Here is a 21,252-nt window from a genome sequence, read left to right on the forward strand (position 1 = left end):
TATACTAATCTGAACTCCAGAGTTCCTTAAATCTGACCCCATTTCACCAAGCAAAAAGTTGTCAGCTCCTTCGCCATGTTTGTACACAAGGAAATGATCATCTGCATTTCTACAGGCTTTAATTAAAAGGGGCATGACCCCTGGCAGTCAAAGTGTTTTTCTTTCTTTTGTGGCAGTGTATCGGCCCTTTCATCCATCAATCCATCCCTGCCTCCATCCATCACACAGACAGGTGTCAGACCAGAGCAGTAAGGGGTACTTCCTCCATCTCCACCCCTCTGCTACGAAGGAACAAGGGATGATGACAGATAACAACGGGTCAAGGAGAATCCCCACACACACCACCACACATGTGCAGCATACAGTGTGCCGACCAGGCTCTTGCTCGGATTCGCAATGAGCCGCATTTGCATTTTAGGTAGCAGAAGAATGCGTATGCAAATGCCGACAATGCTGATAGTAATCAAAGGGCACCTTCCCCTCCGAGTCCCTCTCTCCTCCTCCTCGTTTTGTCTTTTTCTTCTCACCTCTTTATCTCTCGCTCCACGTCTGTCATTTTTCCCCCTTGTGTTGTCTTTTCCACAACCCTTTCCCCATCCCTTACAATTTCCTAACAGCTGATTTCAGTGTAATTATTGTCCTTTTCTAACAGGCGGTATAATAATGTGTCCACAGTCAGACAATTCCACTCAAGTTTTCACCTTGTATTATCGGGACCTGTGTATTTGTCCCCATTGCTCCCACTTTATCGTCCAACTCAGGCACTTCCTCAGCCCTCGGTAGCGCAGGGTTAATGTCGGGTTAATGACACCCTCATGAGCTCTTATTCCAGGTCACCAGCACTCGCCCCCTCCTGTCAAAACCAGTGCTAAGGAAGACACAAAGAGCTACAGAAAACAGAAAGAATAGAGACATGAGAGGGTGCTGACAGAAGTTTATGGCTTCAAATACCTCCCTTTCTTTTCATCCAGGCAGTAAGAACTGGAGAGGACAGAGACAAAAGCAGAGTGTTCTCCTGGCATTCCCGATGAGTCCTGTAATCAACCTCGAGGTCCTCAACAGTTTAAATGCTTCCCTAAGTCTTTTTTTTACCATTTAATTCGCCTTTCATTCCCAACAATGGACTTTTACATATATCGACGGCTGCAAACAAAGGGATGTGTGCAACAGGCGAATTATGACTACGCTGCATTTTATCTCTCAGTTGTTTATATCACCTGATGCGACAGGATGAATCATTCACAAGATGAAAGCCCCTGTTATCAGCTGCAAACCTGTTTATGAATTTACAGGTTTCGGGTGTGTTTACGTGCGGTCTTGTTTCAACTGGTATCACTGTGGAGCACGTGAAAGATGCCTCAAATGGAGCTTGACGAAGACGCGTCCAGCAAGTGAGAGTTATCAGAGAGTAGAACGCCAATGAGTTGGAGGTCGAAGAGGAAGTGAAGAGGGAGAAAATGGGGGAAAATGTGAAATGTGAAAAGGGTGGGCAGAAGACTGTGTGAAAGAGCAAATCTGTGGAGCTGAGCGCAGATGGGGCAGGATAGTTGGTCAGAGAAGATTACAGGGAAGACTCCCTCCCTCTCATTTAGTGATGCGAGCGTCATAAAGCACACTGACACATCTGAGCACACACATCATTCCCGCATTCCTATCCACTCCCACTGGGATGTCTTCGAGCGCCTTGGAAATGTGAAAGGGTTGTAAAACAAAGGATGGAACTGGGGAAGCCGGTGAGACCCAGATAGAAGGATGAATAGGAACTGATGATGAAAAAGGAGGTGCTGAAAAGGATTTCAGCAGCAACGAGCAAAGGTTTTCCTTGTGAAATTAAACATGCAAATAAAAATTGCTTGAACCCACCACGCTTTGCAATGTCTTCTGCTTCAGCAGTAGATGTCAAGCAGTATAATTATGCACTCATTTATTGCATTGTGGCTCTGTCAATGCATGAACTCCTTGGTATATGGAAAGAAGATTTCCCTCCCTCCACTACCCCTCCTCATCTCTCTGTCACCCTCTCTCTTTCTCTGTTTCTCCTCTTTCATGTATTTAAATGTCAGTTGTGTTTGTGTGGGCCGATGGGACTGTGCAGTTTTGATGTATTCACTTCCACTGTTTCTGTTCTCCACGTGTGAGTGGGAGCCGATCAGTTAATGTTCTTTTAGGTGCTTCTTTCTTCACTCATCAAAAGTCAAGATAATGGAAGTCAAAGTGCCCCTCCCCCTCGCACTGTATCTTTTTCTTTCCTAAGATCTTCCTCTACAGTTGTTTGTCCTTGAGCCCTAAAACTGCAAGTGGCTGATTAACATATTGACCAGGATGTCAAAAATAAGGATCAAGGATTAACTTGCATTTGAACCCATGTCAGGAATGACTGTCTGCACATAGCCTGCATCAGAGCTGATAACAAAAATAACCCCTGACCCCCAAAATAAACAATTATAATTTTCAAAGTTTTATTTTCTGTGGAACATTTTGCTTTTGTTATGAGGCATATTGTAACTTTACCGTCCCACATTTGACTTACACTCGTTGAGTGAGAACTTTCAGTAGCTATCACCGGCATATAAAAGCCTCTTTCGTCCCAAGGAAAAAAAAAAATCTTTTTTGGAAATGTTCTCAAAATTTTCTCTGAATTTGCTAAACACCTGGTTGGAAATTCATTCTGTGGGTAAACCTTTTGCGGGATGGTGTGTACCAACAGACTCAAAAAACCGATGTAAAAAAAGACCCCGGTAACAATGTGAGTGTGGATCAAAGATGTCCGTGTCAGAGAGTAAGTTGCTCCAAATATTAAGGACAGAATTGAAGAATCTACAGAGAACCTTCACATGGCAAACTGGAGTCCAGATCTAAATCTAAACAAGATCTTATCTAGAATAATTAGAAAAGAATCAGTCGACACTGGATATGTTTAAACCCCACCCCTCATACGTAGTAGTTGTTCGGAAGTAGTACAGCAGTAGTACGCTAGCAGGACTCTATCAGTACCAAGTGGGATTCTTGTCTTTGCAGTTAGAGGTCAGTCATCGGAGAAATGTAAACAGGTAAATCGGAGGAAAAAAAAGTAAATTAAGGAGGGGATTTTTCGCAAGATCAACGTTTTTGAGATTTATGTTATGTTATAATGTTATTCCCTCATCAAACACATCTGGAGTGCTCCTCTGAATCGTTCGTGCATTTTTTCTGTGAAAATTCCTTAAATCTCCCATGGCAGCCTGCACATACAACGCACTGCCCATTTACCCATAGATCCACCTTGGAGCGTTAGTCCCCTGCTGAGCTCCGCCAACACAGAGCGGCCCTCCCTCACACCTCCCCTCCACACCTCCATCTGGCTTGGTAGTAGCAGAAATCAGCAAAAATCTTGTGAAACTGCACGTCTACTGAGCTAATCACACAAACAGTCCGAAGAATGGTTGTAAACGGGATCAATGAATGGCACGGAGAAGCAATGTTCTCCTTGCCACGCGTGGAGACGTGTTGAAGTGTCAGAAAGGATAGGAGCTTCTTAAAGAGAGGCTATTTTCAAGGCGACGCATAGGGCTATGATTTGAAGTCAAATTTCTTGTTTTGGTATATAGACGATTTTCATAACAACTGAAGTTAACAGCTACTTGATTGTGGTATAAAACGATACTATACGGCTGGAAAATACATAATACTGCCTCTTTAAAGAAGAAACCACAGACTTTCTTTATGTTGGTTCCTACAAATATTCTTTCAGATAGGACCAGTTGCAAAAGCTCAAAAGCAACAATGTAAATTTAAATCTGAGCTATTGTGGAGGTAAATTACCACTGCAGCTTACGGACCTCTTTGGTGTTCTTTATCGACATTATTTTAAAGAAGTAATTTGGTGTCTTCTGTCATCTCTCTGCAGCATGTTCTGCTGGTTTCTACAAGTCTAAGTCTTCAGATCCTGGCTGCTCCAAGTGCCCTCCTCACAGCCGCTCACTGCGGGACAGTGCTAACGTTTGTGATTGCCACACAGGATTCTTCCGTGCAGATTTTGACCCACCCTCCATGGCCTGTACCCGTAAGAGCACAGACACACAAACAGTTAAAATGGAAGTGAAAACACTAATGATGGGTGCGTGCCATTCTCCCAAATAAAAAGGGAAGAACATGCATTGTTTCCCAAACTCTCTATCTCCTCCCAACAGAAGGCTAAACAAACATATGTGAATGCCACCCCTGTTTTATAATCCCATTGCTTATGACTAAGGCACCATCTACATCCTGTCTGGTAATGATAACTACCAGACATTGAGGACTGAATAAAAGCACCTACTCTTTCTCTGAGTCTGTGCGAGAGATTTGAAGACGCTGCTCTGTGTGTCTTAAACCTAATTATGCCTATATACAGCACATGGTTTCCTTCGCCTGGGAAAAATGAACACACACTTGTACGCAAGTTTCTCATACACACACACACACATAACATTAGATGCCAAAAAAGAAAACAACCAAACCATCAAAAGCATCCCAGAACCATATGGTTTTCAGCGTAATACCAGATGTCTTCATGTTAAGCCAAGGACTGCCCTCTGAAATACCTCTCTGCTTTCTTATTGTTCCTCCTTCCTTATGTGATGTAGATGTAAATATAGTTGGTTTTGGTTTTATGTTTATCTCCAGAGCCTCCCTCAGCACCACAGCAGCTCATCTCTGTAGTGAATGAAACATCTGTGGTCTTGGAGTGGGCACCCCCTCGGCGGCTGGGAGGCAGAAGCGACATCAGCTATAGTCTGGAGTGTCTCATATGTCAAACCGGAAGCCATGGTCAGCCTCCAAGAAATCACACGGTTTCCCAGCCTGAGGTACAGCGCAGCAGCATGGGAATGCAGTCAGACCAAGGGATTGTAGGACCTGAGGTTCAGCTTGGCAGAGGGGTTTTCCAGAGCAGGCCCGGTGAATACCCATGGCCCGGATCAGAGTCTGCCTCCAGCACCCAGCTTTGTCTCCCCTGTGGCTCAGACGTGCTCTTCTCTCCGGACCAGACTGGCCTTCAGACCACCAGGATGGTGGTCAGCAGACTCCGGGCCCACACACACTACACCTTCATTGTCTACGCCCGCAACGGGGTTTCCCTGGTCAGCGGTGCAGGGGCATCACAGAGTGCATCGGTCAGCCTCACCACCAACCAAGCAGGTGAGGGGAAGAAGTGCTGCGTGTGATAAATGTGTCAGATTGTTGACTCCAGTAATAACAAGAAATCTGCTTATAAAGATGTGCTCCATAAGTGGGTCAGCTGAGCACAAACTGCTGTTTGCTGCATGCCCAGAGGGAGGCAAGATCTCAGGAGTAATGGTCAAAATTGTGGAAGCATGAAATGAGCAAACCTTTCAAAAAACAGTGTCAGTGTTTTTTTTTATCTAGTTGTGGTAAATATGTTTGAGAAACATTAAAAAAACTGTATGCTATAATTATATTTTAAGGCTTTGGTTTATTTTTGATTATGTCTTCTTGAAATGACTTTGCTGACTCTAGGCCTACTCCAGGATTTCAACTGATTTTAGTAGTAGTATTTGTAATTTTTGTTGCCTCTGTGATTGTTTGGGGCCAAAATTAACATAGAATGATAGTGTTGATTAACTCCACAGATACTGGCACAGAAGCCTTCTTTACTTTGAGTACTTTATCTTACTGATCCTGTTGTTGTTTTTTAAAACCTAAACATTTGCTAGATAGGTGGGTGTCCAACATTTGTAACCCGGTGAGAAAATCAGAGCGCCAGTGTAGGCGTAGGTTGCTCACTGTTTTAATGGAGCATCTGCAGGTGCAGGCCCTGTTTAGTTCCACCAAGAAGAGCTTCAGCCATGTAACTGAAATAAACATAAATGCATTATTGGTGTGCCGGCAACATTAAGCATTTAGACCTTTGTTTCCATTAGCAGGTAAACGCTTGTGGTTTATAACTGTCACACATTTGCATTGAAAAGGGTAAACGACATAATAAACGTATATAGCTTTGAAAGGTCCTCTTACATCTAATCTTGTTTTAAAAGTGTTAATTGTATGGAAATTGAAATCAAATTGTGTATTTACCCCTAAAATAGAACATTACATTAATAAAAAAAAAAGAAACATGAATGTAAACGAGTCTTTATTTTTTATAAGTTGGTCAACCTTATAGCTAAAACAGGGGTAGAAATTATGAAACCCCTCCACAACAGACAAACTTTACAAAGATCTAACAAAGTGCAGCCTGGTTCATGCACAAAGTTAAGTTTATATATATATTTCTACTCCTGTTCAACACAGACCATTTATCCATGATGATATTTGCACTAATAGTAAAAAAAACCAAACATTTCAATTAGGTTTTCTTAAGAAGTAACAAGTAGTTTCAAGGTTTTCCCCAACTTTCTAAGCCCGGTGGTTGAACGCTATAGGGCAGTCATTCATCTAGCGGTCTGTTGTGTTTTTGAGTTAAAAAATGTTTAAAGTTGACAGGAAATTTGAAAATATCACTTGATAATTATGTAATTAGATTGGAAGATTAATACCTGAACACCAACTATAAAGTCTTAAAAATTGCAAACATTTTTAAAAAAAGACTTAAAGCCTGTTTTTCTACCTTCTCTGGTTCTGCTCATGTGTGAAAAAGTAAGTACATCCAAACACATGGGATGTAGACAAACGACATTAAAGTGTAAAATTTCAATGGGGTGTGCTTTATTTTTCATCACACCTGTATAAAAGTAAATCTAACTCATAGTTAGCTCCTTAAACGAACATGCATGGCGTTGTGGCTGACAGCGGAACGCGTTTAGCATTCATATCAACTGCACAGTGGATTTGGATTTTCACTTTTGCCTCCACTGGAAACTGTTGTTCCTAGTATCACCATTATATCGTTCATAGTTATTACTTTGTCCTCCCACACCAAACAACTGAATTAATTACAGGGGGGGCTCTTGAGATGGTGTCAAAAGTATTCAGGAAATCACTGACTTCAATACAAATGAAAAAAAGTTGACGACAGGGGGAAAAAAGCAAATCATGACGGTCAGGAAATAACTGAACAACAGCGCTGGTACAAGCAGAGCTGAAGCTTTTCTTACCCTCAGCACGGATCCAAAGAAGCCTTAGAAAAATTACCCGCATTTTATGAAGTGTTTCATTTTACTTGTGAAGGAGTCAGCTCATGTGTGGCGTCTCCCTTGCACATGTTCTTTATTAGTTTTTAGTGCAAGCCTTTTCCCTTTTTTTTATTCGCTTTGTTTTTGCATGCTGCTACATCTGAAGGGTCGTTGCTTCAAGTCTTTATGGTGGCATTTAGATACCAGCACACCTGCTTAGTTCCAGGTGCCTTGGGGAAATAAGTTGCTGTGTCTGCACAGCACGAGTGTGTGCCTGGGATGTGTCAAGTCCAACCTGCTCTGCCATATGGTCCGATATCATGCGAACAGGCACAAAATAAAAAGGACGAATGCGGATAAAATGATGGAGAAATGGAGAGTCGTAAGAGTAAAATGAGGCAGGTGTCGAGGGAATAGAAAGTAATGAGGTGCACTGGCTCCAAGAGACTTTGATTAAAAAGCTCAGTGAATGCGCTATTAGCCGCATCCAGAACAGTGAAAGTATCATTTTTACAATTTCAGTAGACACGCTTCAGAAAAAAAAAAAAAAAAAAAAAGCTGTGCCAATGTTTAATCTCTACTCATCTTTCGCTACCTCTCAGCTCCCTCTCCAGTTTCATCCATCCAACTCACCGACGTAACAAGGCACAGCTTGTCGTTGGCATGGCAACAGCCCGACCGACCAAATGGGGTCATCCTGGAGTACGAGGTCAAGTTCTACGAAAAGGTGAGCGGCCCCATAGGTTAACGCGGCCCGGACAGCTGAATGTCAATACGTTGGGACGCTGTTTGTGTTTCACTCCTGGTGTGGATGGACTTTGCTGTCAGACATTTGAAAGAGACTGTTTTGTTTTTGGTTTTTTTGTCTCGTCTAATCAGGATCAGAGGGAGAGGTCGTACCGCATAATGAGGACCTTCCTACGGAGTGTGGATGTGGCGGGCCTCAACCCGCTCACTGTGTACGTGTTTCATGTTCGCGCTCGCACAGCTGCGGGATACGGCGAGTACAGCGCTCCGTTTGAGTTCTCCACCAATTCAGGTGCTAATCCAGGAATGATCTGTAGCTTAGGACAACATGCTTAATCGGTAGTGTTAATTTTTACAAAATGTTTATCTCTTTCTGTTAGATCCCTTTCCATTGATCGGAGAAGGTGTGAACTCTGCCTTCCTGCTGCTGTCTGTCAGTGGGGTGGGAGTCTTACTGTTCATATCGGCGGCTGTCTTCATCATAAGTCGCAGGTATAGAAACACACAAGGTCTCGCTTTAGTCAAAAACAGTCGTCTTTGTCATTTTATGTTACTTAGAGTAGTTGCAATTAGTGTCTTACTATTTTATGTTAGTCTAAGTGTTATTCAGGGGGACATTCCAGAAGAGTCCCAATTACGAAGCAAATTTCCATTATCTAAAAGCACTTTACTTTTGCAAGAGATCATTGTTAACAGGGCTTAATGCACCATCTGGAAAGGTCTGGAAAAAAACATGGATTTGATTGATATATTGTTAAACTAAAACTCTTTCCTTTCCTCTCCTCCTTCCTTCCTTCTTCGCTTTCTAAATCTACCCGTTGTTGTTCCAACTGCTCTTTCTGTTTATGTTCTGGCTCATAAAACTGTCCTCCTCCTATTCCCCCAGAAAAAAAAAACAACAATGTTTCTACTCTTTAACAATCAATAAATGTAACCTTCTTTTAGGATTAGACTGTTGGAACAGCTAATCACTGCAGATTACCAAGAGAATACACCCAACAGGATCAATGCACGCAATTACATGCTGAAACACAGACAATATTCCACTGAGAAAGTAAACAAGGGGATGACACAAAGGCAACGAGGTGCAGCAGTAGAAACTGTTCGCACTGGTCGGAAATGTTTTAATTTAAGTTGGAAAAGATAGCTTAAATTTACTTAGAATGCTCTGTTTTAAACATGACTATCACATAAAAAATAAATTAGTATTGATTTCTGGAAGCATCTCTGACATCAACGTGTTTTTTTGTTTTTTTTTTACAACCAATGCTCAGCAATACACACACAAGTCTCCGAGTTCTCCTTCAACAGTGAGATTAAATAACGTGTGTTACCTGCAGGTTTTTTTAAAGGGGATTAGAGTGGAGACAGTGATTATCCCTTTGTCCCAGGCTTGCTGTTAATGTGTTCAGCTGCGCGGTTTATGTGTTAGCCAACGTGCGCGCCCACAAACGCGCTCCGGCGTCCACAACCAAAGTCACTGACACACACACTCAACACCTGTTCAGAAGAAGCGGTGGTTTTGACAGTTTCTTTGTTTAATAGAAAACACCTTTTTATCTGCCGCTACCTGAGGCGTCGCCCCTCCTCCCTCTGTGGCTGTAATGCTTTCATCTGGTGCTTCCCTGCAGGCCGTCGCTCTCTCCTCTCATTGTTGTCGCATTCTCTTTGCTGCAAATCCTTAAAAGAAAAACTCAACTTAAGAGCAGCTCTGAGAAATGACAAAAATATTAAGAACAAATGTAGGACGTGTTTGCTTTTGTCAGGTGACGTCGCTGTAAAACTCGCATGAGACTCTTGGGAAGTAATCAAACTTTTAGTGTTTGTTGCTGGTCTTTGTGTGAAGAATGCGTTGTTTTTGACTCTTCAGGAGGAGCAAGTACAGCAAAACCAAGCAGGATGCGGAAGAGGAGAAACATCTGAACCCAGGTACTGAACACGCACACAAGAAGCCAATACAGTGCTTTGTGAAAAATATTCATGCTCCTTTAATGCTTTCTTGATGAGTCTCTTTACAACCACATACCTTTTGCTCTGGGAAATGTCTCCATTTGCATTTCTGTAAAGTGAATATTTCCTCCATTCTTTCTCTTAAACCGGCTCACATTCAATGGAGAGTATCTGGGAGCATCAATTTTCAAGTCTTGACACCAATTCCAAATTGGATTTAGGTCAGGGCTTTGACTAGATTATTTCCTTTAACCTGAACATTTCTATTGTAGCTCTGACTGTAAACTATGACTGGTTTGTTGTCCTGTTGGATTGTAAAACTCCACTCAAGATTAAAATCATTTGGAGCCTCTAACAGTTCCTACAATCTCCCTTTATCTATTTCCATGTGTTTTTAGCTCCACGTTTCATGATGCGATAGTGTGGGCATGGCAACATGGAGGTTATTTTCCCCTCATATAGCAATTTTTGACCACATTGTTCAATTTTCGATTGTTTTTTAGGAGTTTCACAACTTTTATCAAGTTTCAATTCTGCTAAAACAATTCTAAACCATTGTATCCATTTACCTGCTCTCCATATTTATGGAGTACTTTCTTTTTATCTACCACATAAAATCAGAACAAAATGTACTAAAGTGTGCGGTTGTAAGAGGAGAAAATTGTACAAAGTTTTAGAGATCCTCCTTCTCTTTATTGTCGCTCAGATTCTGTTTGTTGTGCACACTTTCCTAAACACTCTTACATAACATGCAGTTATACAACTCGTTTTTCTCGCCCTCCTCTTCATTCATCCATCTCCTCCCTCGTTTCTTGTCCACTTCCGCCTCCCTTCCGTGGTAGGAGTCAAAATCTATGTGGACCCATTTACGTACGAGGACCCGGATCAGGCCATCCACGAGTTTGCCAAGGAAATAGATGTTAGCAATATTCATATCGAGAGGGTTATTGGCATAGGTAAGTCTCGCTTTGGCGCGCAAGCACACACAAACCCACACACACATGCTGGCTTGGCACTGACATTGTTGTTTGCTGTGCACATGTAGGAGAGTTTGGGGAGGTGTGCAGCGGTCGGCTGCGTTCGCAGGGGAAAAGGGAGATCTATGTGGCCATCAAAAGCCTGAAGGCAGGATACTCGGACAAACAGAGGAGGGACTTCCTGTCCGAGGCGTCCATCATGGGTCAATTTGACCACCCGAACATCATCAGACTGGAAGGTGTCGTCACAAGGTGTAAGTGGTGCTATTGTTCTGGTTTTGTATGAAAGTGTGAAGCATGGTTTAACTAGAATATTTCAAACTTTTTCCCCTCATTAGGCAAGCCTCTGATGATAATTACGGAATACATGGAAAATGGATCTCTGGATGCCTTTTTACGTGTATGTTGATCTGTTTTCGTCTATAAAATGAATATAAACATAGTTTTAAATGGTTGATGAAATCTCTTCATGCGCTGAGTTAATCAGACCCCATTTTTCCTGTGATATTAATGGTTCAGAAACACGACGGCCAGTTCACAGTGATCCAGCTGGTTGGTATGCTGCGTGGCATCGCCTCGGGTATGAAGTACTTGTCAGACATGAGCTACGTTCACAGAGACCTGGCGGCTCGAAACATCCTGGTCAACAGCAACCTGGTGTGTAAGGTGTCCGACTTTGGCCTGAGCCGAGTTCTGGAGGACGACCCCGAGGCCGCCTACACTACCAGGGTAAGACTTGCGAAGGCAAAGCTTGATGGAGTATGAAGAAAACATACAGTGCCTTGCAAAAGTATTCACAGCCCCTTTTCCATTTTTCTACGTTACAACCACAAACAGCTGATGTCCTACATTAATGTTTTTGTGATTCCAATGTGATAAACCAACACAAAGTGGTGCACATAGAAATTATTACAAGGTTTTCAAACATTTTCACCCATACAAATCTGAAACTGTGTCATCTGTATTGACTAAGGAAGACCTTATTCAGGTTTACTCATTCACATTATGATGCCACGACCCTTTTTCACCATAGGATTTCTCTATTCAGAGTGATGTAAAAGTGAAATAAAACAAATGGTTGCACTAGATGTTTTTTTTTTTTTTTTTTAGCATTAAGACTATTTCTTATTTAAAAGTATGGAGGCAACGAATTCTTTCCCCTCATCTTTGCAATTATGCTTAACTCCTTGGTCTATCACTTAGGTCTGCAACCTTTACAGTCCAAAGAGACATTTTTATCCTTTGTAGAGATTTAAAAAAATTGTTTAGAGCCACAGAAGTTACACAACCTTTTGAAAGAAATACATCCTCTCATTTTTTGTGTGTATCTACTGTATTTTCTACAGTAATTTTGAAAGAATCAACATTTATTTTTATTATTTTTCTTTTTTACATCATTTTCTGCAAATGTGAAATTGTCCTTTGGCAAAGCATTTTGGTTTTCTATTTATTTTAACAAATGCAAAATGTGCATGTAATTGTTACATCTACTTTTAAATATTAGTTGTTTTTTTTATCATCTCAACCATAGTTTGGAAGAGTCATTCTGAAAGGTCCAACGATCAACTTAGGTTGCGGACCTCTGGTCTGTTACATAAAATCACAAAAAATACAATCAAGTTTGTGGTTTTTGGTTTAAATCAGTGGTCCCCAAACTACGGCCCGCGGGCCAGATGCGGCCCGCCTCCACATTTGGTCCGGCCCCCTGAACAATACCAGAGTATTTTCATATATGTGCATTTTTATTTGATAAGTTGGACTTTTGCAATAAAATAAATGTTCCTTAGTAATGAACTTTATTTATTATTAACTACTAGTTAGTAACTGTTTTATACATGCATATAGTTGACCCTAACCCTTTTTTTAATGTGGAGAACCCAGTGTTATTTGGTTATTATTTATTTCATAAATAGTGTTATTTCCTGACTTTTGTTCTCTGAAGAATCCAGAAAAGGTTATTTGATTGTGCTTTCTGAAAAACAATACATTTTTATGTTTAGCACTCTTACAATCGTCACACTTTTTCTGTTACAAACTGACCCCGGCCCCCCATCAGAGAAGGGACAAGTTATGTGGCCCTCACAGGAGAAAGTTTGGGGACCCCTGGTTTAAATGATAAAATGTAAAAAGGTTTTAAGGGAAAGGAGTACTTTTGAAAGGCTCTTTCGAAATTGATGATAAACAAGTTTTATATCGTCTATTGTTTATTGAGTAAATATTTACTGGCTGTTTTATCACATTTTCACTCACAAAATCGCACGTACTTGAATGCTGCCGAAGCTGTCTGACTAACTGAAACACCTACTTTGGCAAACGCATGGACATCTGTGCAAGAATAAAATTATTTCATTTGAAAAGCCCTTCTTCTCCTCTAGTGAGATGAAATGAACGAGTGAGTCATACTGAATAAATTAGAAAACAAAGGTATTCCATCATTCAGTGAATCAATTATGTTGCTATTTTAGGAGGCAACTGGGTCCTATCTGTCCCCCGGAGGGAAGATCCCCATCAGATGGACGGCTCCAGAGGCTATCAGCTACAGGAAGTTCACCACGGCCAGTGACGTGTGGAGTTATGGGATAGTCATGTGGGAGGTGGTTTCATATGGAGAGAGGCCATACTGGGACATGAACAACCAGGATGTGAGTAAACGAAGTGGCAGGATAATGAACTGGCTTTCCTTATGTTTACCATGTCTCAACTTCACTTTTATCCTCACATAAAGTTTTATATGATGCGTTTTGATAGCACATGGGGACTCGACCTCGTGCAAAAAACAATTAACCCATATTTGAGGTTAGAGGAATGTACAAATATAGTGCTGGTTTAGGGGAAAAACAGCCCATCAGTTTCCGCTTTTCAGCAACTGTTAATTGCTCCTTCGTTGGGCACTTGAGGATTAATGTTGAAATGAACAATTTTCTAAACATGATTTAAGTCCTGTAACTTTGTATGGCAGTCCAATTAAACTTTTACCTCTCCTTGCTCACCAAAAGGGATTTAGCCTGAGCCAATTTAAATAGCAAAATAAATTAAACAGATGCTGCTTTTTTAGCATATTGGAGGGCCAAATAACTTGCACCCTATCCACTGCATTCTAGCCGCCGTCTTTGAACACCGCACTTATTTAGAAATGACTTTCAAATTGTCTCCAAACACTGCTGAGGCCAAGTTTGGATTGCTTTTGTGCACCAATCTAATTATTCTTAGGATATTTGTTAAAGCTGTAAAGTGTTTTTTTATATATAGTTTATTTTCATTCTGCAGCCAAGCTGCAACTAAATTTAAATTTAGATGTGATATATTCTAGCTATTTTAAAATTCTTCTTAGTGTGTAACGTCACGTTTTCAGCTTAGAAAAGAGAAAGTCAATCTGGTTGAAGAAAAATCTTAAGTGGTTTTATATAAATCATATTCACACCTTTTAGTCTGCTGTTGTCTTTTGGGATTATTTTTTATTCCCTTCACACTTGTCTTAAGTGAGTCTGCGGCAGAGGTACTCATTATATCGACTTGTCATGCCTCATCAGTCTCCGATCTGAGAACTTGAGCACACTGTCTGAAATCACACCCTGGGAAGCCACAGAGGAGTTTGTTTGGCTCATTGTTCACCACTAAAGCAGATATAATGATGAGTGCCTTTATGAGGAAAAGCCCTGAGGCTTGCACCAGAGTATACATTTTTCTTACTAGCAAAGGGAACTAAATCACCTTTTAATTTCTTTTTAATTTTATTTAATTGTAAAGCAATTCATTTAGCTTTTGTCTTAATAGCTTTGCATTTTGTTTTATTTTGGATTCTTATTGAATTTACTTATATTACTCTTTTTAAATTTTATCTTAGTTTCTGTTTTTTCATATTTTATTTGATCGTTTCTTTATTTTCAGTATTTATATTATGTATTTTATTTTTTGTAAAGTATTTTTTTAATCACTTTCGTTGGTTGATGTTATAACAAACATTAGTAAAAGGTTTTCTGGGTGTTGTATTGTCATGACTGTATGTGCTGCAGGATTATGACCAGGTAGGTCAACAATAGTTACAAGATACATAAATATCACTAAATTTGAAATGCACTGAAATTCATGGGAATCTTAGAATATTATGTGTTTGTGCTTTAATAGTAATAATTTTTATCCCAGAATGTGTCGCCTGTGCTACTCACTTTAATCTCCTATATTTTGTGACATTTCTGTCAAGTATTCAGGTGGTAGTTAAAGGTCAAAGCAACTGGTAATTTGTGCAATTAGTTTATCATTCAAAGCAAAGACGAACATATTGAACATGCTGAACGTCTGCATGTTTTGATTGCCATTTGGCAGGTCTTTGCATAACATTTAGCCCAAAGCGCAGCTGCGTCAAACTGCTGCTGGCATCTCTTCCAAAAGTACTTGTGCTTGTTCAATCATTTTAAAGATGGCTTAAGTTTAAAAAAAATTATCGGACAGACGTAACAGTTCAAAGATCATCCTTAATCCCTGCCCTTTTATAAAGGTGATTAAAGCGATAGAAGAAGGATACAGGCTGCCTGCTCCCATGGACTGCCCTGTGGTGCTCCATCAACTCATGCTGGACTGTTGGGAGAGAGAGCGAGGAGACAGACCCTCCTTCAGCCAGATCCTCAACATGTTGGATAAACTTATACGCAACCCTGGCACCCTGCGGCGCACAGGAGGGGACAGGTACATAGTGCATGTCAATGCACACAGATAAAAATAAACATGTGCGCCAAGGCAAATACTATGCATGAACTCTCATATCCAATTTATCACTATTGCAAGTAACGGTCTCCCGCAAAATAAGAATAACTCTGTTCTCCTACAGACCTCCGGGGACCATGCTGGAGTCCAGGGTGGGATCAGAGGTGTGTGTGTCTGTTGTACCAGAGGTGTGTGTGCCACCGTGGTCGATGTATGATTGGCTGCAGTCCATTGGGTTGGAGAGATACAGAGACGTCCTTGCAGCTGCAGGATACTCCAGCCTTGAAAACCTCCTGGCTCTCACACACCAGTGAGTGCAGCTTATTTTAAATGTGCTTTTTCTGCATTACACAGAGATATAGTGTTGATGCTGATTCTGCTACATAACCAAAATGACCTGATGCAGCTTGTAGGAACAGTCTACTGCAAAAGCATTTCTACGACTTCACCTATGAGCACATTGTGTCATGGTACAAGCACAACTTTGATGTGTTGTGTTGGGCTTAATGTAGTAGATCAACAAAAAATATTGCTGATTTGCAAGTAAAAGCAAATATATATATATTTTAAAATTATTACAAGTGTGCCATGCTCTTGCATTTTGGCTGTATGTTTAGTGTCATCGTACTTCTGAAAGCTCTGCCTATCTTTCTCATGAAACTCGATCAGATTTCCTGATTCTGCTGAAGAAAAGCATCACCATAGCATGATGCTGTCACCACCATGTGTCATGCTGGTGGCATCGTCATGCTACATCACACAGTGTTTTGCATTTAGGCCAGAAAGTTCAATTTGTTCAATTAGAGCACCTTTTGCTACAAGTGCTTCAAGGCAAAATACATACCAGACATCTGAACCATATGTGTGTTTGTTTCCCCACAGGGAGATGGACAGACTTGGAATAATCACACCGTCACATCAGGACATACTAATTGCAAGTGTGCAGCAGGAAATGTTGTCCCAAATGCAACACATGCAACACTCTATGGTCCCGGTCTGAACTGGTGAGCAGTTACAAACCTGTTTTTTGAGAAGAATTTTATTTACCTCATCTGTGCACTTTAGAGGAACTGTTCACCAGTGGAAGTACAAGAAGTGAAGGCAAATAAGAAGAAAACTATAACGAGGAGCACTTTTGTGAACTTCCATCCTGTGGAGCTTTCTACAAACCCTGATCTGGACGTGGGCATAGACAGCAATGAGCTTCTGAGAGCTTAGTCTGATGCCTCATCCTGTTTTTCTAGCTCTGATTTCGCCTCTTTTCTTTTTTTTTCTTATCTGTTTGGTGAAGGCTGACATGTGCATAAGCAGAATGGCTTCCAGGGTTTTTTTGGGGGGGGTTTTGCGCTTCACTTGAATTAAATGTATTTCTTTTTGTTTGTTTGTTTTATCTGATGAACGTGTGGGTGCGTGTGTGTGTGTGTGTGTGTATACACTGTGTAGCATGAAACCATTCAACATGAACTCTCCTTGTTAAGATGTGTCGGCTGTCTTCATGTAATCTTAATATGCAAAGTTTAAGAGATAGCAGGAGGACTCAGACAGAATGTATCACTTTGAGCTCTTACTGATTTCACACCAGTGGATTGTTCTAATCAAAATCTGATTTGATTGTTTTTCTTAATCTTTTTTTTTTTCAGATTGAACAAACTATTGCTTTTGTTGATTTAGAGACAGTTAGATTAGAATGTCATTCATCTGTGTCTATATATACACACACTCTTTGATGCTGAGGATTAGCTACTTGAAGCATTTTGTTTATTTATGGTCCTTTTTTTATCAAGTTTGTACATTGTAAAATAGAAACGCTGAGGAGATGTAATGAGTGCCATATTGCGTTGCAATAAATGCCAAACTCATTGGTGTATGTCATGCTCAATTGTCTTTGAACAGCAGTGCAGAACAACAACAAAAAAAAGCCTTCACATAAATTAATCTTTTATCACAAAAGCCGATCCTCAACCTGAAAAGTTTTAGAATGATTCGATTTATTGGCTCAAGAATATGTTTAATTTGTGGAGGAAAAAAATACCACATAAAGAAATAAAACCGTGGTGGAACAATCGGTGGTACTCCAAGGTTGATGCTTTTAATGACTTTAATCATTTTTGGCGATTGGACTGCACTTTGATCTTTTCCTGTGGCAATCAGCATGAGGGATCTTTAACCATTCCTCTTTACAAATTCTCTCAGGATCATCCAGAATCGTGGATCTTTTCTTATTCCGTCTTTTCTTTAGATAAGGCATATTTTCGGTATAGTTCGGGCTTGGGAACTGAGATTGTAAGGGAATAAGGTGGACTTTAAGTATGAACTTTGTATTTAACACATTTAAAAAGCGCTGACCCTTTTTCACAATTTTCAATATGAGCTGTTTATCTTTGTTAGGAGTATCAGTGATTGTGCCACCAGTGATTTTGCAGAGTAAAAAGAGGGATTTTTTTTCCCCCACTCCATAAATAAACTCAAAACAAAAGATGTATTTATAAATCTATTTATATATATATGTGTGTGTATGAGAGTGTGCTGCGGCCATAAAAGATCCATTTATTTTAAGTCTTTTTACACATTGTCACTTTGTGCCAACAAATGTGGCAGGCGCTATGCATTGTTTATGTAGTAATTTGAGGTGCTTTCCGTTTTTAGTCTTGGCAATATAAGTGTCCTCTGTGAAAGCCGAGACTGAGTAAGAGGTTCCTGCAACGAGGAAAACAACCCTGGAAGGACACCCTGCTGAAGTGCTGCTGGTGTAATGACACACAGAGTTGGGTTGGTGTTTGAGGAGGAGAGAACAAACACAAAGAGAAAAGAGAGAGAAAGTAAAAAAGAGGAGGCAAAAAAGAGAGAAAAAAGACTTGCTTGAACGGAAAGGGGGTAAGAAACAAAAACGAGAGAGTGAGATGTCATCTGTGTGTGGCATCACATTTTTTGTCAGCTAAATCGGGCTGAGTCTGCAGTGCAAAGCTGTCGAATCAGCAAACATCTGTCTCCCACCACCAACCACACACAGATATATTCACGGCATACATATAAATGTATCTTACACACACACCCGCACACACACAGAGAGAGAGAGACTCCAGGGAGTTGATTGGAGGAAGCCTTTGATATTTAAAGAGCGAGAGGATATGATCTGGTTTCTGGCAACATTGTCAATGTTTTTTCAGCCTAATGAGAGTTGCTAGCTTCCACACAAGTGAATGCACACGCATACCCTCACACACTTTCAGACCCCTGCCTCCCTCTTACATCCAAATAACACGCTGCAAACGAAATGCTGATGGTGGTTAATGAGGCAGAAGCCTCTGAGTAAGAGACACAGGAAGAGAGATGGAAGGATGACGCCTTGCTTCAAGGCAATGAAACAGAAAGCTTCTGTCACTTAATGAGATACTGACACCACATTATGCAGGTAGCTGAATGTGGTGATACGACACACTGAACCATGGTTGAAAATATGCACAATGGCACCTTTACAGACAGGAAGTAGCTGTAAGTGTAGAGCAAGTTATCCCCATCGGCTGCTTCTAACTTCTTTTAAGTCCAAGCTAGCATCACGAGGATATGGCTGCTGCTATTAGGTCACTGGTATTAGCGCCTTTATTTCTAGCATTTTAAAAAGAGGAAGTTGTAAAGAAGATGGACTAAAGTCGAGCTACATAAATGCATCGAGTGGAGGCTGAAGCCATTTTCACTCATGAGACCAGTTCAGTCAGATTTTAGCTACTTTAAGCCTTACTTTTCATACTTGCTTGGTTAATACTAATAGGAACAAACTGACTGTGACGTAGTGGATGAGAGTGAATGGAAGAAATGCTGGTAGCTACTGGAGTTCCATTAATGGCTGAAGTTGGAAGTTAAGTTGACATAAACCCAACCTTGCCTTTTCCAAGTTCCAAGTTTGAAAAATAATTAGAACTTCTAATTGAGGCGTTCAGTGATCAGGCTAATGACTGGTGCTCTTTTACAAGCTAATGTCCTTTCTGCAGCAGGTTAGGGTTGCAATTCAGCTCCAATAGAACAGGCACCTATAATAAAACACAAAAAGGATGTTGAAAACAAACAGCAGAAGTTAACTAGAAATGGAAAGCTGCCACAATACATATACTGCTTTGATTTTAACGCAGAAATGTAGGCCCAATCAAATGTCCGTATAGTATTGATGAATATACTTTATTAATCCCAGAGGGAAATTCACATTTCAGTAAAACCTGTTCACTAGACAATTAGCTGTGACTGATTTTGTATGAATTACAGAATCAGTGTAAGGTGGCACAGACAACCAGTGTGATCTTAGGCTGCCGAGGTGTTAAGTGTAATGCAAGGGGTGCAAAAGTTGTCTTAGACATGTTTGTGTGTGAACTGCTTAACAACTCTCAAGCCAGCAGTCTATATTACAAATTGTGAAAGCCATAATGTCACAATTCTGTGTTAAAACTTATTTCTATTATTCATAAATCACCCTCAAATTTTAGAAAATAGAATATTTGGGTTTTCATTAGCATTAAGTCATAGTCCTTAGAATAACAGTATATGGTAAATGTGTACACAAGAAAATTTTCAACTAAAGTAATTTGCTTTAGAGGCCAAATGATGTAGCTGCCAATTTAGTGTATCTAAATACAGTTATTTTTGCCAAAAGCTTATCTGAAGGAGTTCCACATTGTCATAAAGAGTATTAATTGTTGAGATGAAAGGACAGAAAAGCCACACTGACTGATGGTAGAGTGAGCAGTAGTCCATTTAACCCTAAAAGCCACTCTCGTCGTATTGAGAAAGGCCAGATCAAATTGAACCTTTCTGTCTTCGTCTCTCAGTGGGAGGCGATTGTGGGGTTTTGTTCCCAGATTAGGGCGGGTATGGAACCGGTTAATCCTGCCAGCGTTTCCATGTGGGAGTGGCAGCAGGGTGTCTTTACTGTGCGGCCAGCCGTAATCTAAAGGCTGCGAGATTAGGCTTTATATCGGAGCACGTTCACTCGCACAGACAGAGGCGCGCTGCACAAAGTCTAGGTTTGTTTCAGGATTAAAAGCATCACCTCAATGACTGATATAATGCTTCAGGCATTCCCACGGTAAGCATGATGAGGATGTCTGTTTGATAGCTGTAAGTGCTGAGTTTGTGTGCGCGTCTGTGTGTGTGCGTAGGTATTTTCAGCTGCTCCTGATGAGACATGGAGGTAGAAAAGAAGCTCAGGCCAATGACAAGAGACAAATCTGTTTGCATTTTTTTAAACAGATGTGCCCATAGTTATGTATGCATTAAGTTACAATACCTTTCTTCAGAGAAGACATTTAACTGGTCATAGCTCCAGAAGAATATTTCCCTTCATTTATTTACTTTTTGTTTATTTGAAAATTCAGAGTTTGCTTTTGTCTTTTCACACAAAAACCAAAACAAAACATGCAAATAATGTGGCTGCCTAAACAGATTTGGGTTCCTGCAACCAGATAATATTTGGACCTCAAACACACTCAGAATCTCTCTCTTTCACACACACGTGCACACACACACCACTCCAGTGCCACTAGAGAAGCAGCTGCCCAAGCTGGCAGGCCATGCTCCCCTCATTATGCTGGCCACTCACTCGTGTCCTGGCTCTGTTTCCTGTCCTGCTGCCTCTGCTGCTTCTGCTGGACAGGTAGCATCTGACTCACATTAGGCTGCTATTCATGGCTTTTATGGAGACCATTATCAAATACTTACACAAAAACATCCTTTAGCTATGGAAAATGTCATGTTTCACATTAAAAGTATGACATTATTGTCATTTTATTTTGTAGACA

General features: G+C 40.6%; 1 protein-coding gene across 1 annotated transcript in view; it reads left to right on the plus strand.

Moving 5' to 3' along the window:
- The window catches only part of LOC116721519 (ephrin type-A receptor 4-A-like), a 31,547-nt gene extending 14,214 nt beyond the window's left edge, over positions 1-17,333 (plus strand). The window contains exons 6-19 of the mRNA XM_032565304.1: positions 3,887-4,042; positions 4,645-5,157; positions 7,694-7,818; positions 7,971-8,130; positions 8,219-8,330; positions 9,709-9,767; positions 10,631-10,744; positions 10,834-11,019; positions 11,104-11,165; positions 11,285-11,494; positions 13,231-13,407; positions 15,261-15,448; positions 15,591-15,776; positions 16,349-17,333. Coding sequence (XP_032421195.1) covers positions 3,887-4,042; positions 4,645-5,157; positions 7,694-7,818; positions 7,971-8,130; positions 8,219-8,330; positions 9,709-9,767; positions 10,631-10,744; positions 10,834-11,019; positions 11,104-11,165; positions 11,285-11,494; positions 13,231-13,407; positions 15,261-15,448; positions 15,591-15,776; positions 16,349-16,466 — 2,366 coding nt within the window. The 3' untranslated portion in view covers positions 16,467-17,333. The remainder of the gene's footprint in view (positions 1-3,886; positions 4,043-4,644; positions 5,158-7,693; positions 7,819-7,970; positions 8,131-8,218; positions 8,331-9,708; positions 9,768-10,630; positions 10,745-10,833; positions 11,020-11,103; positions 11,166-11,284; positions 11,495-13,230; positions 13,408-15,260; positions 15,449-15,590; positions 15,777-16,348) is intronic.
- Positions 17,334-21,252: the final 3,919 nt, after the last annotated feature.

The sequence above is a fragment of the Xiphophorus hellerii genome, chromosome 6, assembly GCF_003331165.1.
Source record: "Xiphophorus hellerii strain 12219 chromosome 6, Xiphophorus_hellerii-4.1, whole genome shotgun sequence".
In the NCBI taxonomy this organism is placed as follows: domain Eukaryota; kingdom Metazoa; phylum Chordata; class Actinopteri; order Cyprinodontiformes; family Poeciliidae; genus Xiphophorus; species Xiphophorus hellerii.